Source organism: Garra rufa, chromosome 22 (assembly GCF_049309525.1).
Source record: "Garra rufa chromosome 22, GarRuf1.0, whole genome shotgun sequence".
Lineage (NCBI taxonomy): Eukaryota > Metazoa > Chordata > Actinopteri > Cypriniformes > Cyprinidae > Garra > Garra rufa.
Window position 1 is genome coordinate 27,522,497 of NC_133382.1, and position 19,940 is coordinate 27,542,436.

General features: G+C 36.8%; 2 protein-coding genes across 4 annotated transcripts in view; both read right to left on the reverse strand.

Moving 5' to 3' along the window:
• Positions 1-7,230, reverse strand: part of vwa2 (von Willebrand factor A domain containing 2) — a 25,966-nt gene extending 18,736 nt beyond the window's left edge. For 2 of the 3 annotated variants that reach the window (XM_073828143.1, XM_073828145.1), the window contains exons 1-4: positions 7,157-7,230; positions 5,568-5,694; positions 4,696-4,761; positions 2,472-2,532 (exon numbers count right to left, since the gene is read on the reverse strand). In XM_073828143.1, coding sequence (XP_073684244.1) covers positions 2,472-2,523 — 52 coding nt within the window. In that variant the 5' untranslated portion in view covers positions 2,524-2,532; positions 4,696-4,761; positions 5,568-5,694; positions 7,157-7,230. The remainder of the gene's footprint in view (positions 1-2,471; positions 2,533-4,695; positions 4,762-5,567; positions 5,695-7,156) is intronic. The other variant, XM_073828144.1, reaches the window with a different exon arrangement.
• A 718-nt stretch (positions 7,231-7,948) lies between these two features.
• Positions 7,949-19,559, reverse strand: tdrd1 (tudor domain containing 1). The gene is made up of 25 exons (XM_073827892.1): positions 19,409-19,559; positions 19,262-19,320; positions 18,357-18,441; positions 17,876-17,990; positions 17,716-17,779; positions 17,530-17,613; positions 17,274-17,453; positions 17,016-17,159; positions 15,626-15,794; positions 15,450-15,536; positions 15,184-15,360; positions 14,597-14,704; positions 14,292-14,462; positions 13,933-14,184; positions 13,715-13,849; positions 13,487-13,594; positions 13,122-13,292; positions 12,616-12,957; positions 12,153-12,269; positions 11,916-12,032; positions 9,716-9,883; positions 9,222-9,596; positions 8,916-8,990; positions 8,111-8,148; positions 7,949-8,008 (listed from the first exon to the last, which is right to left on the reverse strand). The coding sequence occupies exons 1-25, from the start codon at positions 19,557-19,559 to the stop codon at positions 7,949-7,951; spliced, it is 3,552 nt and encodes a 1,183-aa protein (XP_073683993.1).
• Positions 19,560-19,940: the final 381 nt, after the last annotated feature.

Genomic DNA, 19,940 nt, shown 5'->3' on the forward strand with positions numbered 1-19,940 from the left:
CAAATTGTAGTTTTAATGCAGCTTCAAAGGGCTCTACACAACCCCAGTCAAGGAATGAGGTCTTATCTAGTGAAACGATCGTCATTTTCTTTAAAAAAAAAAAAAGAATTTATATACTTTTTAACCACAAATGCACATCTTGCACCAGCTAGACTTTGCGCATTCACATTGGGAATGTCACATGCGGTAAGTTCTTTGTCTGTGTACTTCAGTTCAAAAGGGTAGGGTGAAAAACTCCATCTCATTTTATCCTCCAACTTCAAAATCCTCCAACATTGTTGTTTTACCTTTTTTTGTAAAGGGTGTTTGCACGTTCGCTTTGTAAACTTTTTGCATGTTTTTGACCTTTCAAACATGACTACATAATGCACAAAGACAAGCTAGTGCAAGACGAGCATTGGTTGAAAGCAGTGGTTAAAAAGCATATACTTTTTTTTCTAGAAAATGACCAATTGATTTGCTAGATAAGATCCATATTCCTAGGCTGGAATCGTGTAGAGTCCTTTAAAGGAACACTCCACTTTTTTGGAAATAGGCTCATTCTCCAACTCCCCCCGAGTTAATAAGTTGAGTTTTATCGTTTTGAAATCCATTCGGCCGTTCTCCTGTTTTGGCGATATCACTTTTAGCATAGCTTAGCATAGATCACTGAATCTTATTAAACCAATAGCATCCCGTTCAAAAATAACCAATGAGTTTCGGTATTTGTCCTATTTAAAACTTGACTCTTCTGCAGTTACATCAATTACTAAGACCAGCGGAAAATGTAAAGATGCGATTTTCTATGCCGATAAGATTAGGAACTACACTCAGATTCCGGTGTAATAGTTAAGGAAGTTTGCTGCCGTAATATGGACGCAGCAGGCGTAGTAATATCACGCAGCACCTGAAATTAGTTCCCAGCTAAGTAACTTCCAACGAGGAACGCTCCCTGTGCATGCAGTTGGTCACGTTGTGCTGCGTGATATTACTGCGCCTGCTTCGGCCATGTTACGGCAGCAAACTTCCTTGACTATTACGCCATAATGGGAATGTAGTTCCTAATCTTATCAGCCTAGAAAATCGCATCTTTACATTTTCCGCCGGTCTTAGTACACGATATAACTGCAGAAGAGTCAAGTTTTAAATAGGACAAATACCGAAACTCGTTGGTCATTTTTGAGCGTGATGCTATTGGTCTCATAGGATTCAATGATCTATGCTAAGCTATGCTAAAAGTGGAAAAGTGGTTTTGAATGGATTTCAAAACGGTAAAAATCAACTTATTAACTCGGGGGGGGGGGGGGGAGTTGGAGAATTAGCCTTTTTCCAAAAAAAAGTGGAGTGTTCCTTTAAAGCTGCACTGAAACTGCAATTTGGAACTTCAACCCAATGGCCACCATTGAAGTCCACTATATGGAGAAAAAACCTGGAATGTTTTACTCAAAAACCTTAATTTCTTTTCGACTGAAGAAAGAAAGAAATTAACATCTTGGATGGCATAGAGGTGAGTAAATCATCAGGAAATTTTCATTCTGGAAGTGAACTAATCCTTTAACAATTCCAAAAAATTGTAAATAAATACAATTAGGAAAAAATGAAAATAATAGTACAATTCAACACTATTTACATACTATGACAGAATTGTATATATACACATTCAAAATGTTAATGTAAAGCTCTTGTGTTCTAAATGATGAAGCTTTATGATTTAGTTTGAATATGTAAATAGGCACTTGTACATCTAAAAGAAAAAGAAAAGGACTAATATCCCTGGAAAGGGGATGTCCAGTTATCTTCATATGATAGATGACTAGCATCAATGATCTACGACTCTGAACAAGCCTACTTGTACTAGGTCACGGTGAATCTCCCCTTAACCCTGTGGTGATCCTCTCTGACAGGTTGCACTGTGGAACCAGGAGACATTTTATCGCCTGGTTTTAGCGGACTGAAGGACTAAATCCCTTCTCAGATTCATGGCACATTTCCAGGAACGTAATGGGAAAATACTTTAGAAACACATGGGTAGATATCTCAATTTCAGAAACTCAACATTCCAACAAAATGCACACAGTCATAGAAGAGCCAATAAAGTATAATAACAATAATGTAAAATTACTGTGACCCTGGACCACATAACCAGTCATAAGGGTAATTTTTTTGAATAAATAAGCTTTCTATTGATGTATGGTTTGTTCGGACAGGACAATACTTGGTCGAGTTACAACTATTTGAAAATCTGGAATCTGAGGGTGCAAAACGATCTAAATACTCAGAAAATCACCTTTAAAGTTGTCCAAATAAGGTTCAACCTATTCAGTTTAAATGTAACAAAATTAACCCTTATGACTGATTTTGTTATCCAGGGTCACATATATAACATCTCTCACTAAGTCGCTAAGTATAACACATTTTTAAAGTAGAATTGCACAATTAAAGATAAATAAATCAATTTATAAACAAAATTAAATAAAGGCACCTTTTCTTACCTTGACCAAACAGAAGCATAAGAAGGAGATGTAGCCGGCTACTAGAGGACATTTTTAAACCCTAAAATGTGAACAAAACAAGAATCAATTAGAACTGAGGAAAATAGTCTCGCAGGAAGTCTTTGAAGAGGCCAACTACTGAGCAAGTGTACCAAAAAAAAGGCTAGAGAATGCTAACAAAGACAAAAGCAGCTGTGAGTGAGACTATCAGGGAAAACAAATTTGGGAGAGAAATATTTCTTGGAATTTCACTCATGAGGTTAGTGGGGCAGCAATTTTTATTGACCCTCTGGGGCACTGGTCGGACAAGCAAGAAACATGGGATGGGAAAGAGCCAGGCTGACCGAGGGCTATTTTGAGATCAAAAGTCTAGCTGGTTCAACCAACTAATGGCTGAAAGACTTAGGTAGCAGTAGACATGCACCCTTACGCATCATAAAATGACTGACAGAAGTGATTCATGACAAAAATCTTTATGGGTGGGCCGCCTAAGCATTATAGGCCCCCAAACATTGTTCCTAGTTGTCAAGTCTAAGCCAGTCAAACTATCGTCACATCAGACTAATCATTTACCCGCCTGTGTTTTTAAGAAAAGTGCAGGGAGAGCCCAGTGATGTGTGGAGAAAACAGCATGATACTGTTCATCTCAGATTAAGTCTCCCTGCTGCCACAGAAATCCTCCTGTGCCACATTCCCAGAGCTAAGGTCAAAGTTCACATCTTTAAGAGCCAAACTTTATTATTAAATTAAACATGTTGACAAATGCCAACTGGCGGCACCAGACAGGAGAATCATTCACCGCTATGGCTCACTGGATTCAATCTCAACGCCTACCTGCTCTGCTCTGCAATCAAAGCCGAACCAACAGACACTCAAAACCAATACTTAAAATATAATAAAATAGAAAACAGCTTTTTTAAATGGCAATAACATTTCACAATATTACTTTTTTTGTATTCTTTTATTAAATACTGCAGCCTTGGTGAGCATAAATGGCTTCTTTCAAAAAACATTTAAAAAATCGTATCAAGGCCCAGAAGTCTGTAGGCTACCTGTTGGGTACAAGTTTTATAGAAATCATAGAAACATCCATAACGCAACTTTAAGACACCTACTAAAAAGCATCATGGCTATTTCCAGTTTACAAACCTTCCTGAATGTACACTACCAGTCAAAAGTTTTTGAACAGTATTGTTTTTTTAAAGAAGTCTCTTCTGCTCACCAATTTATTTGATCCAAAGTACAGTAAAATTTTTATTTATTTAAAAAAACTGTTTTCTATTTGAATATATTTTAAAATGTAATTTATTCCTGTGATTTCAAAGTTGGATTTATATATTGATAAGCACCATTACTCTAGTCATGTGTTCATTCAGAAATCATTCTAATATTCAGATTTGCTGCTCAAAAAAACATTTTTTGTTATTATTATGTTGAAAACAGCCGAGTAGATTCTTTTTAAGGTTTCTTTGATGAACAGCATTTATCTGAAATAGATTTTTTTTTGTAACATTATAAATGTCTTTATCATCACTTTTGATCAATTTAAAGCATACCTGTTAAATAAAAGAAAAAAATATATATAAAAAATTTTTAAAAGAAAAATTATAATGACTTTTAGCTTTTGAGTGGTATAGCGTATAATGTTACAAAAGCTTTTTATTTGAAATAAATGCTAATCTTTAGATCTTTCTATTCATGAAAGAATCCTGAAAAAATTACTAAACTGTTTTAAATATTGATACAAATAATAATAAGTTTCTTGAACAGCAAATCAGCATATTAGAATGATTTCTGATCATGTGACACTAGATTGGAGTAATCATGCTAAAAATTCAGCTTTGAAATCACAGGAATAAATTACTTTTTAAATAAATTCAAATAGAAAACTGTTATTGTTTTTGCTGTTCTTTGGATCAAATAAATGCAGGCTTGGTGAGCATAAGAGACTTCTAAAATCTTCTAAAAAAAACTTTTGACTGGTAGTGTAGTCTTTGTAGTTGTTAAAAGCAGATAACAGTACAAGTCTATAAGTCTATTCATGCTTGTGTGCATTTGGTGGAATCTTTTCTTCAAGTGTGTTTAAGAGACAAGCAAAATGTGTGTGTTATGTCTGCACTGTTGTATCTGATCGGTCAGGTTCCAGGTGTTAAGAGTAGTTTTTAAAGGGAGAGTGGTTATCAGTTTTGGAATGAAATGAAGTGAGCATTGAGGCAATTCTGACCTGTGAAGTCACTCTTTGATCGTCTCACTCACGGTTGGACTTCTAAAGATACCCACAGAGCACCAACTAAAGAGAGGAAACATTAGGAATGCCACCTGACATTAAAGATAGAATCTGTTCTGTAAAGAATCAAATCCAGCAAACTGAGAGAGAGACTTTTGGACAATTCAGCTACACAGAACTCTTTAGAAAGTTGGACTACAGTTGTCGAAGGGAATCTGATAAAATCTCGGCTTGGTAAGGTACATTTCCTGCCTGTGAATGAACAGCAGGAAGCAGACAGCACTTGTTCAGGTGCCATTTAACAGATCCTTCTTTGAGGCTGATAATCATCTGGACTCTTTGAGCACCTCACAAACCTGCCATACGATAACCTTGACTAACAACCCGTCTCGGTCTAGGTAACAAGTGGAGCCGTCTAGGGCCAGAACAACCCAGTAAGAGAACTGGCTTTACTCTCTTAATTCTTCTTTATTCCCAATTTCATACATTCCTCACTTGTCTAAGCTTTCACTTTAATTATTTCCTACTTTATCTATGAACAACTCCTAAACCAAGATGCACTAACTCAAGAGGTTTTTTGTCTTTAGGATGCCATGGACCCAAATATGATCACCCTTGTGCGAGGGTGTGATATATGTTTTTATGGAATTTATTTTTATTTAAATCAATGTCTATATTTTTCCCTCTAAACCTTTACACAATCTCCGTACAGGCCCCTGGACCCCAGTTTGAAAATCCCTACCTTAAACAATATCTACAATTGAGGTCAAAAGGTTACATACACCTTGCAGAATCTGCAGAATGTCAATTATTTTACCAAAATAAGAGGAATCATACTAAAAGCATGTTATTATTTATTTAGCACCGACCTGAATAATGATGCTTCAGGAGATGAGCCAGGGGTGAAAACTTTTTGAATTTGAAGATCAGGGTAAATTTTACTTATTTTGTCTTCTGGGAAACATCTGTATCTTCTATAGCTTCTGAAGGGCAGTACTAAATGAAAAAATAGGACATTTAGGTAAAATAAGAAAAATGTACACAAAGTGTTCAAATACACAAAAATGCTGAAAAACCAAAGAGTTTGTGTGACCTGAAGGATTTTTCTGAAGAACAGCGGGCAGTTTAACTGTAGGACAAACGAGGGACTCATAAACAACTACCACTAAACAAACAAACAAACAAAGCTGTGGATCACTTAGGTAACAGCATTAACAATCAAGCATATGTACGGTTTTGAACTGGGTATTTTTTATAAATTCAACTATTATTTTCTCTTGTGGACTATATGTAAACATCTTATTCAGGTTGGTACAAAATAAAAAATAAAAAACATGCTTTTTATTTTGGTAACACAAGTAATGTTTTTCATGTTTCATTAATTTCACAATTAATTCATGTTTTCCTAGGCCACAAACCTAAAAAGCCTTCTATAATTTCAAGCATAGCAATCCACAGACCCAATAACCTTTGAGTCAATATAAACCCACTAATACCATTTAATCAAATCAGTATCTTTTTGAATTGCAAACTACATTGGCTTTCATACTGTTGTATGATATTTTTAAACATGCTAAATATATTTATTTAGCATTGCAGAGCTTAAAAGGCAATGCCAGTTAATGGACAAGACACAGGTGTATGCAGCTGCTTGATCCCTATGCAGGGAGCAAATGACCTGAGCAACTCTTCTATAATCACAGGAGTGACAGTAAATGAGAGAAGCTGAGGATGAAAGGACAACAAATTTAGGTGCCTCCTTCCGAGTTACACGGTGGTCTTACAACTATTTTGAAAATCCATTTGTATAGGTTTTAATGGGTAAAAAATTACTGGTTAAAATATTTTAAGAATTTTTGGTAAATCATTGGTACGAGAAACTGCTTTAATGTATTTGCTGCCTAGACGCATCATTAGCATCATTTCAAGACGAGCTGACTTCCCTATCGAGGGCCGTCACTCATGTCGCCACTATTATTTTCTGAAATGTAAACTTAATATTACGCGTAATTTAGATACATTTTGCATAGAACATTCTTTCATACAGAAGTTAGTCCAAAGTCTATTACACTAATATTTTTAGTCTAATGAAACCCATTACATTGTTAATTTTGCTCTGTTCCATTGTCGCAATGTTGTTTGCAGGCAATACGACTAATGGTACATATTGTCGAAAAGGAATTTGACATATTTAGCTAAATTAACTTCACAATGTGTGAAATGACGCTCAGTTAAACTTGACGCAATCCATTTCGATACAGTTCAGTAACAATTCGCGAAACACCCCAAGAGCCTTAAAATCAAACTTTTGTAATATATTAAACGTCCAACACCGCTCCACCGACCATTTTGCGCTTAAGGTTTCGGAATAATTAGACTTTACCTCAGAGAAACCTTAAAACATTTCCAACATAAAGTTGTACACATCAAAAACACTGATATTTCATAAATGTCTCACCTCTCAATGACACAACCGTCCTGTTCTCGCCGCAGGTACTGAAGTGTCAGTGTCTCTCTAGTGCTGTACCTCAGTGGTGAACAGAAGAGGGTGCTCTGCTCTACTACTTCCGTACTTCATTTTCAATTCATCTCACTCTACACATCTCCTATCAAGCCAAGCCTCGTTTTCTTTTAAGACATTTCCGTGTCCTTCACTTTCATAGCACCTTTCTCCATACAATTAAAGTGAATGGTGACTGGAGTCAACCATTCCCTAGCTATGTGGCTAGACTGTGTTCCACAGAAGTCAGTTATACTAGTTTCGAACATGAGGTGAATAAATGCAGTAAATCTATGTGTAAATACAATTACATAGCTGTCAAGCATACTTGGCATTCTATAAAGGAAAAAAACACATGGCTTCGAACAAACTTAAGCACCTTTTTAATCAAAGCTGCATTAAAGTCACACTAAAACAAAAACTGGTCTTGGATAAACAAAAAAGTGACCATCATGAACTTGGAAACTGAATGGCAGTGCTGCATAATTCACGGTTAATATTTAGTTTTCCCATTGAAAATAAAAGCAATAAACATTATACAATAGCAACAACAACATTCAATAAAAGAAAAATAAAATATGTCTCTCAAAGTATAAAATCTAGTTTCTCAAGTGCTGACTGCAAACATGGTTTGACACCACTGATACATGAACTCAAAAAGAAGACATTTCACTGAGAGAAAGAACGAACGAACTGTCCAGGGCAGTGGTTATTTGTTTTGAACTTGACAATGAAGATCTTGAGGAGTTACTATTTGGTTCCACCAACTTGTTTCACGAGGAGGAGAATCAATTTCTCAATATGGTCAATCTGAAAGAGAGAAAAGTCCATTTACTATGAGTAAACTATGCATATTAGCTTGCATTTGCTGTGCACATTAACTACATCTTGTGTGTTTGTAGCTTTCCCAACCTTTTGTTTTAACTCAAGACAGCAGCATGTTTGAGGAGCTAGAAGGAAAAGAAAAGCATGCAGACAAATTAATAATAATAAAATAATACAGCTGTAAGCAGCGATTACCGGGGCTAAAGTGTGTTAAGGCATTTAAGCACATATGAAAGAAGACATTATGTAGCAATCCTTTTTTTGCAAATACAGGTAATTTAGTACGTTTCGTCATTTTTATGACACAGTGCCAGCTGTGGTCAGATTTCCTTAAAACTTTGCATGCTTGTTTAGAAACACGTGTCACACGTGCTCACCAGGTTTTGTGAAGTTTTGAGTTTTCCTTCAGGCTTTATAGGATTTTGGGTAAATTCAGAAAGGCAGATTTTCTAAACGACCCCGTTACAGCTTCCCAAAGGGAAAAGTTCAACTTTTTTTATATTAAATTTTTTTTTATAATTATTGACCTAGAGAATCTACCCCTAGGACTAGTTGTGTTTTTTTTTTTTTTTGCATCTTCTCAATCATTTAACAAACAATTTGATTGACAGCAGTGGTTCTAAAGGCAAAGTTGTCCTGAATGAGGAGTTCTGTCATATGATACGAATATCGCATCTATGTGCGAAAAACCACACAATGTACAATCATTTATGCCTTTGAAATGCTAATAACAGTAATAATAATGAAACATTTGAATTTAAAGCTCCTAAGAGTACATTAGGTTGCTACTAGGAAGAAACAAGCAACTGGTCATGTACTAGTCTAAACCACCAAATTAATTTTTCACAATCTCTTGCAAGATGTCATTCTCAGAAACGACAACAACACCCACCATTGCTGTCCTTTGGGCTCGTAATTGTGCGTGGCTCAGTGCATTCCACTGTGTTCACCGTCTTGGACGTGTTTTCTGAAATCAGACATATTAAATGTTTGACAACTGCTCTCCTGGATATGATGACAGGGCTCCTTTCAAATAACACCTTTGAGTTACAGCTGAGCACACCAGGTGGAACAGCACCTGTGCACCAAAATTTCATTGCTAAAGATCCCGGGCAAATTCCTGCGCAAGCCCTGTAAATCCCTACACATTACTGCACATCTTGCCAACATGAATTCTGCTCAATGTTTAATTCCTCACCTGGTTTTTCAAGCCTGTAGCTGGGACTTAGAGGCAGGGCTTGATCTTTCAAGTCAGGTTTCTTAACATCTGCAGACTGAGGTTGATCTGCGGCCTTGGTTGAGCTGACGGTTTGTGTCTTCCTCTGATCTACATCCTTTTTTTCCTCAACAACAATGGCAGGAGGCTTTGAGTTAGTCCTGCTCGGTCCTTTCTGCAGAGCTCCAAGGATAATGGAATTAATGTCTCTGTCAGCTTGACCAGACTGCTGGGTAAGGGTCAGCAGGTTGGCGGTGCCATCAAAACCCTGCAAAGATGCCAGGACGCCCCCGCTCAACTGAATTCCAAAGAGCTCTAAAACTTCAGTGGGCCACACTGTAGGGAAGTTCTCTTTACCTGTAAAGAAAATAAAAAACCAACAGGGTCACAATCATGACTCAATATAAAGTGTGTCCTACAAGACTTAACATTGGCAATGATTTGTCTATTTAGAGGAGTTCAGATGGTAGGGTTACCTGCCAGTGAACATCTGACGATCTGGAACGGATGCTGGAGAAGTTCTTTGGTGATGGGAAGGATACTAGAGACAGGGACTGTCTCCATGTTCCCATAATCAGCATAAATGACATGCGCATGCTTGGTTGTTACCTCCAACACAACAGCTCGGTACCAGTTTTTGTCACCTGAATGATCAGAGTTAAATTTGACTGGTTTAAGAAAGAACATCTAAGGGATATTTATAGCACAGCCACATCACATAGCATCATACACGCTCTCATAAAACACAAATCTCTCATAAAATGAGCATTAAAACAATGTACAGAATATGCAGTATGAAGTATTAAAAACATTTTAAAGTAGTCACTTATACAGTGGATGGGTGCACCAACTTTAATAGCTATAGTTTTAAAGCTGTGAGTTAGAAAACAGGTGTGTCAATTTTAGACCTAGAATTACTTGCTTAGCTAGGAATTCAACCAACAAATCATTTTGGAATGTTTTTTTACTAATACATATGTTACTTAACCAAGCACAGTGATTCCTTTATATTTTTAAAAAGTCATGAAAATGCTTATGGAGAAAAAACAAATAAAAAAGGGTTTACTGTGAAATATTACCATTTAAAATTCTATTTATCTATATCTATAGATAGGGCTGGGCAATTTGGCTTAGAATCAAAATCTCGATTAATTGAACATTTTAACCCGATTACGATTAATGAACGATTATTTTATTTATTAATAAAATTATATTTAATTATATTTATATAATAATTATTTTTTTGCCCTCATAGTTCACTGACAAGTTTTGTACAGTAAATATGTTCACATATTACAAGCGAGAGATTTTTGGATGAAGGGTGCATTACTTGATTTTAAAATAATTGAAGGAAACACACTATCTACGATCTATGATTATTAATTGAACATCAGTGTTGAACAACTGAAATTAAAGCAAGCATTGCTTAAAACGAAAAGTCACATTTTTCTTAAATTAGTGAAAATAAATAACTTGCACTATTGGAAACAAAATAAATAATTTTCAATGTTTTTCATATTAAAAGTAGAAAATAAGCAGTATCTCCTCTAAATAAAATTATTCTTGTATATCCTGTAAATACTTTTTACTGTATAAATACTGTTTAAGCTCTCCATCGACATGTCGGCGGAATAACGTAACGGAGCGCTTGTGTTTTTTAAAGGGAAAGTAATTGAAATAATCTTCCTGGAAAAATTTTAACGATTATAGGTTCTGAATGTCGATTTCGATTATTTTTCGATTAATCGCCCAGCCCTATCTATAGATTATCTATTTTATACAGAAATTTGACAAGAACTCAAGAGTTAAACTGAATTCAAAGTTAAAATAAAATTTGTTGTCTGAAATTTATCAATTTTACTGGTAGTCCACTGTATGAAGAATTTTTGGGTATAATATATGTCACAGTTTACTTTATTTTTCTGTCCTCACCCTCAAATGAACTAGTGTCCTGTACCCACTAGTAAAAATAAATAAATTAATGGTTTGACTGTATATTAAAATGTAATTTAGTCAAATGATGACAAAGCTAAATTTTCAGCATCATTACTCCAGACTTCAGTGTCACATGATCCTTCAAAAAACCCCATTCTAATATGCTGATTTGATGCTCAAGAAAGATTTACTATTAATGAAGATAACAGTTGTGCTGCTTAATATTTTTACAAGAACTGCGATACAATTTTTCAGTATTCTTTGAAAAGTAAAAAAAGCATTTATTTGAGAAAAAAAATAGTAGTAACAATGCAAAAGTGTTTACTGCCATTTAATCAATTTAATTCATCCTTGTTGAAAGAAATTAGGTTTTATTTGGCAACAAAATCTTACTGACCCCAAGCTTTTGAGAGGAAGCGTTCATCTTCAGAACACAAATTAAGATGATGAAATCTGAGAGCTTTCTGACCTTGCATAGACAGCAACGCAACTGCCACGTTCAAGGCCCAGAAAGGTAGTAAGGACATTAATTACAATAGTCCATTTGACATCAGTGGTTCAACCATAATGTTACGAGAATACTTGACGTGTGCAAAGAAAAAAAAAAAAAGAATATTTCAGCAGCACCACACGCATGCATCGTAGTACACACAGGGTGAGCAATTGTGACAAAATGTTCAGTTTTGGGTGACCTATCCCTTTAACCTTTTAAGAGTAAGCATAGGTGAAGGTGAAACTGACCTGAGAACTGTGCACAACAGGCGGCTCCTGGTAAGGGGTGGCACTGATTGGGGATTGGCTGTTTGCTGCAGTACTTTGCAACATCAGTCATAACTGCCTTCAGACCTTCTACATTCACTAGGGGGACAAAAATCAACTAAAATTAAAGCATTCATTAGTCTATAGTTATAATATAACCATGATAACAGTTGCTTAAGCTAGACTTAATGCTTTAAATGCTATGCCATGAGTGCACACCTTGTCCAGGATTCATTATGTAGAAGAGACTAGGGCTGATCACTGCTGCCACCCTCGGCTGGAAAGTATCAGTGCAAGACAGCTCCAATGTCTTCCAGTTCAATGGAAAAGAGCCACCTAGATGACGGTAAACATTTAAATCAAACATGCTTGTTAGAACAAACAGTTTTGTAATTGCCATGTTTCTTCATGTCATTCTTCATGTCTAGATGATGTTGAGATCAGATCTCTGCGTGGAGCACTGGCCGCTGTCAGACTTGGACACACAAATCTCACTGGATTATTACAATTAATGGCAAAATGATTGTTTGGAAACATAAACCGATATTTCCTACTTACACACTACAGCAAAAGATAGAAATAACTAACTTTACACCATTTTTAGCTGGTGAAAACACAACTGTTCTAATAATTTGGCCACCACTGTATATAAAAGGTTTAAGTATCAGTTATGCCAACTTACTTGATGAGGTTGAATCTTTTTTGTCATTGGCAGCTCCCTTGTTCACTTTCAAAGGCTCTTCGGCAGGTGGATTCTGATCAATGGGTTTAAGAGTAGGCAGATCCTCAATCTGATTGGTTGGTTTAGCTGGCTGCACTGGAGGCGGTTTCACCTGTCCATAAGGTTTAGCCAGGTGCTCCGAGATCAGCACAGCAGCAATGCTTTTTCCAGCACTCTCCAGCTCCACCCCATAACCCTTCTCAGTGATGGACAGCACTTTACCACTCAATGGCTGACCGGCACAAAGAGCCTGAAACTTATGCACTGCCTCCTTATTCCACTGACCCTCCACTGGTTCAACTCCTGCACACACACACACACATATATACATTCACAATTTTTTGGTACGGAATACATACTTACGTATTCAGAATACATGTTAACTTATTGTAATGTGTGATAGAAAACATCCTATAAAAACACATTTAAAACAATTCATAGCCAAACAGACACCAGAAAATGCAAACCTGCAAGCCAACAGCGAATTGCTTGGAAAGGCAATTTAAGCAGGCTTGGGATGATGGCCTTTAGATGTGCTGCCTCCACCTCACAGGAGTTCCCATAGTCCACAAAATAAACTCTAGCTTTACCCTCTCCAAACACTTCTAATACCATGGCTCTGTACCAGCGGGCATCTCCTGCAAAGAGAGAGCAAAAAAATCTAAAAATCAGAACCTGTACAATAGTTTATGGTAAATATACATTATCAGCAGTCAACTCTGTTTCCAATAAATGACATTTTGATTCAATACAGAGTGGAAAAAATGACTTTTCATTGTAAATGTATTACTGTAACCACAGTGTTCACTTCTGAAGAATGAAATGGTATCACCTGTGAAGAGAGCACAACATGGTTCTCCAACAGTTGGGGTAAAGGAAGCTCTCTCCGATTCACAGTGCTTCATGAGCTCATAGGACAGCTCTGTCAGGATATGTGCATCTGCCAGACAGTATTACATACTTCATTACTAGGGATGTAATGGTATTATAAAGGTCATGATAACGCGGTAGCAAAACTGCCTTAATATTATTAGACAATAATACTGATGGACAACGGCACCTGCTTTGCTGTAGTTATAACAGTAGAATTCATCAAGGCTCTTCAGACTGCTGATGATCAGCTCCACCTTTTGGCCATCAAAGGGAAGTTCAGCACAAGTCCATTCCATTTTCTCAGTGACAGGTGGACCGAGGGCTGGAGTAAAATAATAAATACATATATCACCCTTTCAAATATATCAGAAATGGCTAAAATAAAAATCACAAAAGGTCACTTACGAGGCATGTCAGGGAAGGAGGCTTGAGTCGGTTCATTCTTCTCAGTCTCCACACTTTCTTTAGTAGCATAACCCATGTTTACCAACACCTCAGCGGCATTGGTCTGAGGGTCACTGGACTCATCAATCAGGGACACCAAAGCCCTACCATCCTTCTTACCCAGAATCTCAACACGAATGAAACGGTTGCAAACCAGTCGTTTCACCATCAAAATGACCTCTTCAGACCAGGTGCCTGTTGGAGACTTTATACCTACAGCAATATGAAAGTTAATAAAACAGGAAACAAACATTTGGCTCATCATATACAGATTTGTATGCTTGCACATAATTACAAATCAGTGTTTGATTGTACGGTACCTGACAGAGAACAAGGGATTGCTTGAGTTGCCAAAGCCAGCAAATCTTTGCTGATTGGTCGTAGGCGATTTAATTCAACCTCCTCAGAGTTGCCAAAATCTATGTATCCAACACACACACGATCTTCAGAGGAATATGCCAGAACTTTAGCTCTATACCATTGGTTGTCCTCTGTAATACAAGAGATCACTTCAGAAGGAATCACTTTAATGGAGCTTTTTTTGAAGGAGCACTATGGACATTTGTACATCAATCGAAAAGAAAAGGAAAAATAATATGAAAATGTCTGAAGACACTGGACTGACCAGAGAAGAGTGAGCAGCAGACAGTTCCTGGTGCAGGTCTGAAGTTCTCACTGGCTGGAGTTTTTGAGCAGTGCTCCCTTAAACTCATCTGCAACTGCTGGATTATACCTAAATACATTAAGATTACATCAAACACTGAACCTACTGAAAGTACAGCATATATTTCATAAAAAGGCAGAAATGACATACGATGCTAAAACATTGCAGCAACATAAAGCTTAAGGACTTTTTCTTGAAGTTTGGGGTCAGGTTTTTTAAGAAATTAGCATATTTATCAAACAAGAATGCATTAAATTGATCAAAAGTGACAGTAAAATACATTTATAATGTTATAGGAGATTTCTATTTCAAAGGTGTTCTTATTAAAGAAATGAGAAAAAATTTGATTGCATCACAAAAAATATATTTTAAAATATATATAAAAATAATAAATTCACACAGTAACATTGTTTTTACTGTGATCTTGATCAAATAAATGCAATTTTAAAAAACTTCTCAGTGATAAAGATAATTCTGTACTAATGTAATTTAGTAATAACGACATTGACATAAAATTGTGTTTTAAACAATATTGGCAGAAAACTCACTCGCATTTTCAAGCTTTTGACAGAGGATCTCTGAGGGAGACTGGAGGTGGGTGACAATAGCAGTGAATGTGTCACCCACTCCTTGAGTCAGCGGCTCTGGAGGCCTGGCTTCAGAGTTCTCATTCTTTCCTCCAGACAAGCGCTTGAAGTTCTCAAAGGATGCTGTCATCAATGAATCTGAAGGAAGATGCGAATAGACAGAGGTGAACAGACGAAGAATGGAGTGAATCATAACATGAAAAACCCAAGATAAAGTAGCAACTCACTGATGTCATGTTCAGTCTGTGGTTTGACAGTAATGTCCTCCTCTACAGCATAGCCCTGCTCTATCAGGAAAGTGCTCATGTATTTACCTGTGAAACAAAAATTTTAAATTTAGAAAATCTTGTGTTTGACACAAATCTCTCCAAACAGCCACTGCAATGAACCATGAACGCCCTACCAAGAGTGCTTAGAGGAACATCCACAGCAAGCAGAGCTCCATCATTCATGATATCCAACACTGTGAAAGTCAGACTCTTTCCTGCAATTAACTGCCTAACAGCAATAGAGCATTCGCCTGTCCAACTTCCTGTCAGAGGCTTTACGCCAGCAACACAACACTGCAAAGCCTGTCAGATAGAAAAAAAGCTTTAACAAAAGCACGACACAGAGGCATCATACGTCATTTAACAAGAAGGAGCTACATGTGACCCTGGACCACAAAACCAGTTTTTAAGTAGCATGGGTATATTTGTAGCAATAGCCAAAAATACATTGTATGGGTCAAAATTATAGCCTGGGTGTCCCCATGCTGCCTTCCGCGCAGCGCAATTTTATTCACGCTGGAAGGTAGTATGGAAACCATGGACCAAATTTTCACCTCAGATAGGGAACCAATCACAGAACGGGGAGGGAGCAGCAAGACGATGATGCCTTCTATGCGACTCACCGAAGCAGTTTGTTTATAATTATGGATCCAGCATGGCAGCAAGTTATCATTCGATGCAGCCGTTCACATGTCGCGCCTAAAAACGCGTGGAAAACGCTAGGCGCGTCGCTTTCTCTTTTCCAAACCGCTCTGTAGCTTGCGCATGGAAAACGCGAGCGCGTCGCAACCACGTCGCTTCCATTATGCGCGCGCATACCGCGCGTCTACATTTGAAATAACGAACTTTAGCGCGCAAAAGACGCGACGTGAACGGCCCCTTAGATAGCGTTCTAAGTAGTTTAGAACAAGTTCACGCAAGTTTATTTTGAAAAAAGAGCAACTTTTGGCGTTAAACCATCGCTCTGTATACGTCATCTGGTATGATTGAAACGATTGGCTATGAGCTACGCACAGGCGCATTTGATAGACATTCGTAGCGCCCAATAAATGGCTCTGGGCATTCGTAAACCACGCCTCAAATACGAGAAAATGAACGTGGTTCCCAGACCACGAATCATGACGAAGTCATAACGTGGTCTGGCGTTAGCCAGGCTATCAAAATTATACATTTTTTTTTTTTTTGCCAAAAATCATTGGGATATTAAGTAAAGATCATATTCCATGAAGATTTTTTGTAAAATTCCTACTGTAAATATATCAAAACTTTATTTTTGTTTAGTAATATGCATTGCTAAGAACTTTTTTTACACAACTTTAAAGGCGATTTTCTCAAAATTTTGAGAACCCTCAGATTCTTTTTTGAAAAATGTACACTTGTTCCCCCCCCCCCATTTATTCATTCATTCAATTATGTATACATACACGTGGAACATTCATGGAATTAATATGAAATTCATAATAATAATACAAATTATTAAATAAACTAATTAAGAATTTATTATAGAGTGGAGATGTAACTTACAAATGGTGGTGCAGCATCAATGATCTCAGAGAGAGGCCTTATGTTGTCAAGGGTTACATTCTCCTCATTTCCAAAGTCGATGTAAAACACACTTGCAACTCTGCGGGCCACATCGACTGACTGAACCTCAGCTCGATACCAGTTCTAAATCAGCATGAAAAAGACCAATTTGAGCACTACAAAGCTCACTACAGTCTATGTTTTCAGATAAATAATTGTATTGTCTTGTTAAGCAGTGCACCGACACAAATGCCTCACCCGATCAAGAGAAAATTTTACAGCACAGAGCTCCCCAATTTCAGGCTTGTACTCAGCAGCAAATGAAGTGCTATAAGTTTTCTGGAGCTCTTTGGTGATGTTTTTCAGGGACTCCATCATCTCCACTGACTGCAGGTGAACGGAGAATTCCCCAGGGTTCCTCAGGTCAATCACTGTACCCTGAAAAAAGATCCTTTGTGAGGCACAATATTTGTTTAAGTGGCATAAAGCAATATAGACCTAAACTGCAAAGTACCTGTATCTCAGATCCCTTAGAAACAACATTCTTGCGCAAATCACGTCGAAACATTCTCTTTGGCTGTACGTCAACACAAATTTCCTTTAAATAAATAAATAAATGCAGTGATACCAGCTTATGAAGGAATTAGATGGAATAACTAGCTATTGCAAATTTAAGTCTATATAGAGACCAATGAAATACCTTAGCTTGAAGGCCTCCAAGTCCATTTCCACTTGGCATAGGTGTGGATTCCTTAGTTTTCTCACTGGATGAACAGAGGAGGGGAAAAAGTCATATTTTCACACTATGCTTCTGAACTATTATGCAGACACCAATACAGAGAAAACTTCCTTGCTTGTACCTGGCAATTTCCTGAATGCTAGGTTTACAGACATGTCGATGAGCTTTCCAATCCTGAGTCTGACAAGCTACAGAACAGTAGCATGTTTTTTTACACCGAGTGCACCTGAAGTTTCCTAAAGAGGAAACAAGAAAACATTACTAGCAAATGACTTACTCATTTTCCAACACTGGCAGACGTTTGCAAATAATTCACTTTACAATGCATATACAGTGTAAATCATATAAATCCAATAAAGATGTATTTTTAAAAAATCAAATACTTAAAATCCATGACAAGACTGTCAAAAGTTATTTTTTCTTACCACATTGACAGTTAAGCATAGACTAAATCTGATCACATTTTTAAAACAACAGTAATTTTCCTTCTCAAGTAACTCTATCTTGATTTAACAATGTTTAGATATTTGAAGAAAACAAATGTTTGCAGTGTGACAAAATGACAGAAATGTTAAACACTGAAATCAAGCAAATTAACCTACCCTGGTGACTGCAGTAATTGCACAGCTTTACCAGTGGGCTCACCATAGACCCTGGTGTCTGTGGGGGAGACATAAAATCTCCACACTGTGTAAAAAACAAATTGAACACCTTAACTACTACAATGCTCTCTGATCTCTGGTTAAAGGAACAGTTCCCCCAAATATAAAAATGCTGTCATTATCTACTCACCATCAAGTTGTTCCAAACCTGTATGTTTTGAAGAATGTGGGTAACCAAATTGTTTCCAGTGTCCATGGAGAAATCCATACAAGTTTAGAACTACTTGATATAAGTGATGACAGTTTTTATTTTTGGGTGACCTATTCCTTTAAAGCCTCAAGTGGAAAATATTACAAATATATCCACATAGCAATACAATCATTGTTACATATTAAGACATATGTGACCCTGGACCACAAAACCAGTCTTAAGTAGCATGTGTATATTTGTAGCAATAGCCAAAAATGCATTGTATGGGTCAAAATGATCTACTTTTCGTTTATGCCAAATTAACTAAATTAAAACTAATATGTGACCCTGGCCTACAAAACCAGTCATAAGGGTCAAGTTCCTACCAGAAAAATATATCAAAACTTAATTTTTGACTAGTAATATGCTTCATTTGGACAACTTTAAAGGCATTTTTTTTAACAATTGGCTGTTTTGTACCCTCAGATTACAGATTCCAAATAGTTGCATCTCAGAGAAATATTGTCCTATTCTAACAAACCATATATCAGACATCAGTGGAAATCTTATTTATTCAGATGATGCATAAATCTAAAAATTTCTAAAAATGCACCATTATGACTGGTTTTGTGGTCCAGAGTCACATGTTAGTTTTAATTTAGGTATTTGATCCACTTAAATACAATTTTATATACTGACATTATCATATACGTACATTCTGAGCATTTTTTGCAGAAATCACATTCTCCTTTTTAACTCCATCACCCATAGGACCTAAAAAAAGTGAAATAAAAGTTCTCATTGTACTTTTCTTTTTTTTTATGACATGCATCTATAATGCTCAAAAACATTTCTCCCATACCATCCAGAATGTCACTAGCTAGAAGATTTTCTTGAGCAAGCTCATGAAATGTTGGTGCTGGGCCTCTAGGAGAAAGTGAACTTGGTCCAGTCGCAGGTCTCCTCAAAGGGAGATTAGGTCTCATCAGGGTCTGAGTGAAGGCTCGATTCATTCTTCCTTAGTCTTACTGTGAGGTAAAAAACATTGTTAATCAGTACTATGGGTCATTTTGTGTGTAACGTTATTTGGAACAATATTAAGGCTAGTCAATTCTGTTCCTGGAGATCCAACTTCCTGCAGAGTTTAGCTCAAACTCTGCTACAGAACACCTGTCAGTCATTTTCAAGTGAACCCAGAGACCTCCATTAGCTGGTTCAGGTGTTTTTGATTAGAGCTTAAGGTAGGTAACGTTATATCTCAACCAAGAGCATTGAAACCAACGATTAACATGCGTGGAGAGTTAATACAGCGTTATGTCCTGGCATAATACTTTTCCATTCGTATAAATATGCGAACACAATACGCTTAAGCTTCTCATAAGACTTTTCTAGAT